Genomic DNA, 8,869 nt, shown 5'->3' with positions numbered 1-8,869 from the left:
AAACATCATTGTTGCGTGTTCTGATTATCTTTTGGGAACCCAAGGGCGCGCACGGTTCAACGCCATGAATCGGCTGATTTTTGTGGCCTTGGTTTTCTTGTCCTTGGTGTGTGGAGCGTTCGCATTTCTCCACCCCGACGCTGTCTCATTCTCTCCTAAAACATGGTTCCCACGAGATCTTCAGAGGTTAGAAGCGCTTTCTTTTCAGAGCGCGCAACGGCGTCCCAAACCACTAGCGTTCAGCGATGGGAAAGGCATGGTGGCGGGAGCCAGTAGTTCGCTGGCTGTACATGCGGGGACAGAGGCGCTAAAGAAAGGAGGCAATGCAATGGATGCATGCCTAACAACGGCTCTTACAGGTACGAAGTCTGTTCGCGAATCGACGAAGCACTTCTAAACAGTAAAACTGTTAAGACCTGTCTCCAGTTTAAACTTCCTTACTTCAATCACGTACTTTACGTCCTTTAGAAAAATTCGTTTCCTGCTACGATTACAGATAATCAGTTGAGGTTTCCGTCTATTCAATTAAACTGGCAGAGCGGTAACGCTAAAAAGATTTCGAGATTTGTAATCTGGTTTTCTTCGAAGATAGAGTTTAAAACAAAGTTTTAAACTAGAAAACATTTCTTCGTCATCTTCAGACATGCTCTTATAGGGATTGTTCTCAGCTGCTCGATCCCCTGGACTAGATCATCAGTACTTTTTGTCTGTGTTTAATAGGGCTAGTTGCTATTCCATCTGTCTTCAATTTTTCACTCACATAGTGAGACAAATTGTCGTCGTTTGACAGAGTTCGTGATCAGGAACATTTAAAGACTGCAGTGTCTGCCGTTTCATGTTTTGATCTCTCGATTAGCAAAACAGAGTTGTTGAATTTGAGAAATATTTTAGATAAGAATTTGACAGAGTTGATCGACGGCTTAAAATTGCAGACAAGTGGATATGGGTCAAAAGCATGTTTAGTTTCCCATTTTACTTTTTAATCAAGATCAGTTATAAACTTTCTAACATACAATTTCATGCTAACCTTAGTGATAAATCACCTCTTCTCTAAGCAGACTGCCGCGTCTTTCAAATCTGAACAGACTTCGATACTTTTTGTTCTTTGTTCTTTTCACGGTCGCAAATAGATACAGTCTACCACTTTAACACAGCACGACGCAAATCGCATGAGATATTCGACTTAGAAAAATGAAGAAAAAAGAGTATCAATGCCAAGTTTACGTGTTTTTCATTGGCAAACTTTGAAACATTTGAGTATTTTTTCTCTTAAGTTTCTGAGAACACATTGGAATGCACCATAAGATATACAAGCGTATCATTTAAGTAAATATTGCTTCTTTTTCGATATTAGAAAAAACATTGACGAAGGAACTGTCTGACATGCCAATATAAGCGTTGTCGTGATTTCCGGGGCATTGGGTAATTATAACTTAGCAGACATCGCAAGATTTTATTACAACCTTTTCGGCCCACCCTGCGGCGGTTTTCAACCAAAGGCACGTTTTTGTTGGCATATTATATAATTGCGATCAGTTATCAGTTTCTGTGCTTTGCGCTAGTTATACAATACCGTTGTACTTGGGCGTGCTTAACCCGACTCATTCCAAAAGTGCCATGATCGAAATTTGAAATCGCCTTACCGAAAGCCATGCATTTCGTTTTATGCAGTCTTTGAGAATATTGTGGTTTGTCAAGACAATGTTCTACCTAGTCATGTTGATGTTTAACTACATTCTCATAACTGACATAATATCCCCTTGACCAAGAAATGGTTCTATCAGGAGAAAATAGTTGTTGAATTCTCTCTAGGATCACCCTCTTTAAGGTATCGTGTCTTCTTATCCGGAAAACAGGCTAGACGAAGTGATCGAATAATCTGAGTTCTCGTGTTTTTTGTAATGAGCCGACCAGATAGAAGATCAAGAATTCTTCAGTTTCTGCAGCACAATTCGTTCATGCTCGTTCACAGATCGTTTGTGAAAACGTTTCGGTGATACATTGATTTTCCACTGATCCTAACAACGTGGGGCAATCTTTTAACAGATGTCTCGTTCATTAGTCATGCCATCATTCTGCAACATGGTACAAAATGGTTCCAGAATCTTTCATCATCCCGGGCTTGCGTGATAACTACTGTTTTCTTAACGGCAAGAAAGAGGCTTCGCATTGTTGTCTTTACAGTGAAATACCTTTAGTCTTAGCTATTTCTCTTATTTCTCTTAATCGTCTTGCATATAGTCGGTATCGTTTTGAGGTTTTCTGTGGGACCCAGAGAATGCGTCAGTTCGTTAGTGGAGAACGGAAGTTACCTTAAAGCATTTAATGCCCCCCGGGAAGCCACCTGAATGTTTTGATAGTATTGTTTGTCAATGATGATGGATTTATCTTGTTTTAAGAATAATGTCGAACTTTGGCTCATGAACCCGTGTCTTTTCTTTGGGAGTGGCACAGCGTGAGGCGGTCAGTACCCTCGTTATATCATTTCTCAGTCACGCAAAACTTTGAGAACAACGACTTATTCGGTAATGATAAAGGTACGTTAAATTTGTCTTTAAAACACACTATACAAATTTGAACGGCGTAAAAGCACTCAACTGACCCTGAAAAGTCATCTCCATGAAGTTTTCAGCCGTTTGTTTTTCATAACAGATTGGCTAGTAAAAAAAAAAATCAGTTTTGTACAAGGAACACAAATTCTTAAGCTTGTTCTGACAACTTCTTGATGCGATTTTATTCTATTTCCGGTTACTCTGTCAAGAAGCGTACGAAAAGTGATTTCTAATGATATGACATTACAGGTTCCATGCTTATCTGTGATATTGCTTCCCCGGCCACTTCGATTTGATGACGCATTCTTGCTAATCACGAAACAATTATAGTTATCAGTTAGATTTAAAACAGATCAAAAAGAGCGAAATCACTGATCGATCTTTGATTCTTGTATGCGGAATGCCATCGAGGTTTCTTTTTAGTCCATTAAGAAGACTTAAATGTGTAAAAAAGAGAGATTTCTATGAGATCTTGTTTTGATCGTTCAATTTCTTCCACTAAATAAAGAGACATACAATTTGTCGATGACAGGTTTGAAAATACTGTTTTGGAAAACAGTTTGTCGGTAAACTTATCGAAGTGCCTGGTTACTACGCTGTAGCACGCAAATACTGTTGAATAGTTACATAAGCAAGGGTTCAAACTACTGTATGTTCCCATTTGGGTAGAGAGTACAGTTTCAGGGACATTGTATTAGTATTGTAGTACATTGTAGGAACATGGGTTGTTCAATTTTGGAAATAATGGTTATGGGATGTAAAGGCTTTTCTTTTTGTTCTCCACAATGATTTTAAGCGTCAATCGTGCGATATTTGTGGACTAAGACCGAGACAAAAACCTTCAAAAAATGCTAAAGAAATCTCCGCCTAGGAAACCTTGGATGTAATTAAAGAAGGTCTAGATTACAGCACAGATTTTCTAATTAAAACGTAAGTGTCGATGTACTCGACAGCTTTTAAGCTAACTATAACAGTTAAAACAACTGTTATCGTTCCAAATTATACTGGCACAAAACACGATCTCGTAAAGCCATCAAAATCCTCCAAAAACACCAACAAGGACAACACACAACAAAAATATTGGAGACAGAAGCGAAATCAGGTTTGTCACTTGTCAGATGAATGCTTTTTACTATGCCAGATAACAGCTAAGAGTTGTACTTCATAAAACGGGCGAGTATTTCCTGCAATGAGATATTGAGAAAATTTCCGTCGTGGATATTACTACTTGAACAACAATAGGTTGTTCAGTTGTTCAGGAACAGATTTCGAGAGCGTTTTACTTTCCACTTTACATTCTTCAAATTACCAAAACCCTACTAAATTGTCGGTTTTGATTTCTATGCACTGGAGCCTTGTCTGCCACCCAGGATGAGTGTGAAGATTTCGAGAAGGATTATGCATAGGACACAGGGAAACTGCATGGACTGCCGGCGTTTCAACCAGTAACAGCTGCTAGTGGCTGCAAACTTTGCCAAAGCCTTCGATTCATGTGAAGCACTCTTACCAGACTGAGTATTGCAGCTATCTTCTAAGGCATCGAGGAACGCAAGTTCAGATGATATACCAAAACAGGTGGATCCATGATCCATGCAAGGCTGAATTTTATCTGAAACTAAGACGGGTGGTTTTTTATCACTCGCTATTGATAAATTTCGTATTTTAGATAAACTCTGACACATACATTAAATGGAATTCTTAAGACTAAAATTTGAACAAATATGCAGGTGTAACCTTTCCAACTTATAAGCGTAAAATGTTGTGATTTTCTATTTGACATGCGCGTATTACCAATAGATATAGGCCTAGGGTAGCCAGGTGATGTAATTTTTGAGCAATATACGAATGCACCCTAGTCTAGCCTTGAATATAATCGCTAACAACCATTGTCCCCGTGTTCAACAGACGTGCATGTGCTGGGAACTCGGCCAAGCAAGTCAGCCAGCTTATGTAATCAGGACCAAAATGATCTCCTCCGTCTGTTTTGATTTAAAGGGCACTCAGTTGACCTTAATTATTTTACATGCAAAGAAACAAACCAAAGCAAACTGATAACCGAGCGTTCAAAATAGTCCAACTCCAGGACGTCATTTGGTTTTAAAGGGAACTCTAATTTCGAGGACAAGTTTATTCGAGTTAAAGCTAAGAACGGAAAATTTCCGCAATTCGAGGTGCAATTCAAAGTTAAGTCTAAGTTTATATTGCATACGTTTTTTTACTTATGACTGGTGCTTGCTCTTCCTTGTGCTGTAACAATGTCCAAACGACGCAGACGTAACACGACCTCATGATTCCACGAGATACCCAGAGGTTCTTCTGACTTCTTTCAACATATATTTTTTGGTCTTACAGAGATAGTCCTGGCAGCTGGTTCTCACGTGTCATATGCAGGAGCAGCCAACATTTTGTACTATGACAGTTCTACTGTGGACACCTACAACTTGGACGCTGGCTGGAACAAGCCCTACTATATAGACCCGGCCCAGATCCCTGAACATCACTCAGAACTTGGCAATGGGGCCACAGTGCTAGTCCCAGGGTTCATAGCAGGAGTATCTATGGCTTCAGAGAAGTATGGCTTGCTACCCTTTTCAAAGCTGCTGGAGCCCGCGCAATACTTTGCCATGAAAGGATTTAAACTTCCACCTGATTTAGCGGAAAATATAAGAAAACACTATAACCCGAGAGGCCTTCTTCGCACTAAGGAAGGTATGGTTGACGTTTTTTACTTGTACTGGAACAGCTCAGTTTTGGTTATCGGCTATACCAGATAAGAATATAGAACACTCCTCGAGATTACATACTATTAAGTTTCCCGAAGCATTTGGAGGTCTTATAAGACTAAGAGTGGAAGTGACGGACTGAATCCTCATCTGGCCATTCAACCTCATTTCTAACAAGTACGCCCTCAGAGTTTGAACTGCATGTCAGTTGACAAAATTCTGAAACATTAAAGCGCACTATAAAATGTGTCATTTCTGCTTCACTTATCCAAATTGATCGAAAACCAGTGTGTCTATATGTGAAACGCTAGAGCGGCTCCCATTTTAAGCGAGAAAAAGGGAGAACGGGTAAATTATGTCTATATTTCACCAAAGAAACTGGCAGCTGACAAGTTCAAGGAACTCATATCAATTGAGGATCACCGAGGTTTTGCAATTGCCATTTATAATCCTCCCCAATTTGGATGGACCCTTTTTCATACAGTTAGTGTAAATTGTAATTAAATACTTGGCAAGAGTCCTTTGGTCAAGGATTTCCCCTCATTTTGTTTATAAATCCGTTCGACCTTCAAAGCTTTAGTATGTACCTGTTTTGATATCTTTGTTCATAGGAAAGCAGATTTTCACCAACCCCAAAACAAGGAAACTCTACAAAGCTGGAGAGCGATTCAGGCAACCTAAATTAGGAAAATTCCTCAAACGTCTGTCCAAATACGGAAAGGACTATTTCTACCGTGGTCACTGGGCCGAGGACATGGTTGAGACTATTCAAAGCCATGAAGGATACGTCACAATGGAAGACATGACTGAGTATCATGTGACGTCACCCGAACCCGCCAGTACCTTATACCAGAGGTATCACGTGTTGACGTCAGGTGGGGAATGGGGTGGTGCTGAACTGGTGGAGAAGTTAAACTTGATGGAATTGGCGGGAATCGGGGAATCCACTGACTCTTACTTGACAAATGCCACAAAGCTTTTCTGGCTCGCTTCCATAACACGTCTTAGTTCTTTCATTTCGTTTTTCACACACGCTGTCCCAGATGGAAAGCAGCTTCTCAAGGAGCAACTTGGCGTGGATGCTGACAACTCGTATCGGAAAACAAAGGACGCTGCCGAGGAGCTGTGGGACAAAATTGCCTCTCCAGAGAAGATGAGGGACGTAAACGAAATCATGCGAGAGATGTTGGCAAGTGTTGAGATGGACATGGAACAACATTTGCACAGCTCGTCTGGCGTAGTCGCAGTGGATAGTGCTGGAAACATGTGCTCCTTGGTGCATGGCACAAACAGCGGAATTTGGGGAACAAGCCTTTTCGTGCAGGGAGTAAGTCTTCCAGGTGCTGGAATCGCTTTGAAATCCTTAATAACAGAGACCAAAAGTGGCAAACGAGTACCCTCAGGGCTCCAGCCTGTAATTATCTTCAAAGAAGAACCTCGAGAATTTGATGGATTCGGTCGCAGATTCAGACGGGACGTCTCTATTGCAAAAAAGGACAAAAACCGGCTTTCGGTCAAGAAGAAAGGATTTTCAAATCATGGATACACCAGGATGGAAGTACCTCAAAAATTGGTGGTTCTCCGAACGCAGAACAGGGTCAGATCGGAACTGTTAGATGAATCGCGCGCACAGGCATATGAGCAAGAAAAGCAAAAAGAACACCGCCAGCTTGAACACTTGAAAAAACTTGCCGAGCTTGCAGAAAAGGAACACCCGGATTACGGTCTATCTGATTTTCCAGGAGAATTGACATTTTCTCGACGGACCCAAAGAAGAGAAAGGACAGAGATGCTCCAGGAGACTAAAACCACAAAGAAGTTATCAATTCACCGTGAACAATCCATGCCACCTACGGAGACGCTTGAAGAAGTTGAAGAACTGCACCCTACTGATCCATTTCCCCTGAAGACAACCCGCAATCAACCACCCGAAGCGGAACACCCTGATGTCAACACCATTCCTTCGAATGAAAAACAAGAAAGAGAGGAAGAGGAAGAAAATGAAAATGAATTTGAAGAGGAAACCATAGAAACAGAAGAACCAACGGAAGGAGAAGAACGACAAAAAGAGGAAGCCATCGATAAAGACGAGTCCAAAGAATTTCCACATCTGGGAATTCCTGACACTTGGAAGTCGGGCACTATGATGAATGATGTAGACGAGTTAATGTTCCGTGCCGGCTTGGTGCCAGTATTGGCTCTTGCATGCAACGGTCCTTCCCATCCACTTGTTATCCCACAGTACTTAACGAATATCTTAGACAGTGGAATGAACCCTAAAGCGGCCCTGGAAGCTCCAACATTCCTCGCTGCAAGCCCTCATTCTTTCCAGCAGGACATTCAGGTGGAAAAATATACTATCGACGAAAATGTCTTGCAAGATATGAATGAAATTGGACAGCAATTGACAGAAGTGGACCCACAGACGGCAGAAGAAGTAGCGGGAACTGGGGTGGCTGTCACCCTCGACAGTGACAGGAAAATGCTTGGCTGCGCACATCCATCCAAGGGAGGATTGGCCGAGGGCTTAAAGGTACTGGAAGAGTGAGAAAATGTCTTGCTTCGACTCTGGAAACGGTATCCGATGTCATATTATACGGCAGACAAACATAGCATATTATATATTTCCAACAAAACGTATCTATGTACAAATCCTTTCTCGGAACTTTTTAAAAGTTAGAAATGTTAAGTTAAATATGTATGGGAATATAAACGTCTTCAAAACTATCTATTTTTGTATGAACGTAACGACGTTTGGCGTTTGGATATCGAGTAGTTTAGATAAAGTGAACGTTGCCTAACCAAAAGAAGGCTCGGAAGTTTTTTCAGTTTTTTTTTCAGAAGTCTCGAATCACAGATATTCCGCTTTCATAATGCAACAAAATGAACAATTGATTAAGTTTGATCTAAACTACACAGTAAATTGTATTGAACACGAAAGTATCAGTGGCTTGTCCGTAATAAAGAGCCTAAGTTGATATCAATTTGCTCTCCGGAGCCGCGATTTATTGTCCGTTGTCCGCACTAGATAGCGTTCGCAAAAGTTAGGCGTACCCGAAAGGAGACGCTCGACTGTATTGTAGCTAACGTGATGACGCTCCCACTTCATCAGAACACGTTATGTTAACGACTGGCCTGTCAACATCACTTGTCAACAATGATGTCAACTCAAGTTAACATCAGTGTAGACGTGTCAACAAGTTATCATGTTAACATGGTGACATGTTTTTTCTGATGTTCACTAGTGAACACGCGTGCATGTTTTAAAACGTGTTAACGTTAGCGTTAACATGTCATAACTCGTTAACAAGTGTAGACATGTCAGCTAGTCATCCTGTTAATATGGTGACACGTTTATTCTGATGTTCACTTGTGAACACGCGTGCATATTAACGTGCAACAATCAGCGTTAACTTGTTATGACATGCCTGAATGTTAGCATCAGTGTTAACGTACTTGTCAGGATGATAGCAGGTTCAAAACTCAGTCACATGATTTCGAGTAATTAGAAACAAACACGGATAAATTTTGCAAAGCCTTAGAAGCTTGTACGAGTTCGTAGGGTGAGGGCAATTTGCAGTTTTCCTTAAATTG

General features: G+C 40.9%; 1 protein-coding gene across 1 annotated transcript; it reads left to right on the top strand.

Moving 5' to 3' along the window:
* The first annotated feature begins 14 nt into the window (after positions 1-14).
* Positions 15-8,259, top strand: LOC110063902 (uncharacterized). Its single transcript, XM_020770902.2, has 3 exons — positions 15-359; positions 4,905-5,261; positions 5,887-8,259. The coding sequence occupies exons 1-3, from the start codon at positions 65-67 to the stop codon at positions 7,821-7,823; spliced, it is 2,589 nt and encodes an 862-aa protein (XP_020626561.2). The 5' UTR covers positions 15-64; the 3' UTR covers positions 7,824-8,259.
* The last annotated feature ends 610 nt before the right edge of the window (positions 8,260-8,869 follow it).

Source organism: Orbicella faveolata, unplaced genomic scaffold (genome assembly GCF_042242905.1).
Source record: "Orbicella faveolata isolate gen_17 unplaced genomic scaffold, um_ofav_v1 contig_12, whole genome shotgun sequence".
Lineage (NCBI taxonomy): Eukaryota > Metazoa > Cnidaria > Anthozoa > Scleractinia > Merulinidae > Orbicella > Orbicella faveolata.
This window is presented reverse-complemented; position numbering and strand designations above follow the sequence as displayed.

What these genes read in the sequence shown, in the direction of transcription:
- LOC110063902 (XM_020770902.2), top strand. Translation starts at nt 65, where the DNA reads ATGAATCGGCTGATTTTTGTGGCCTTGGTTTTCTTGTCCTTGGTGTGT. An exon ending in CCTAACAACGGCTCTTACAG is followed by an intron (nt 360 to 4,904) that starts GTACGAAGTCTG and finishes TTGGTCTTACAG; the next exon opens with AGATAGTCCTGGCAGCTGGT. An exon ending in CCTTCTTCGCACTAAGGAAG is followed by an intron (nt 5,262 to 5,886) that starts GTATGGTTGACG and finishes CTTTGTTCATAG; the next exon opens with GAAAGCAGATTTTCACCAAC.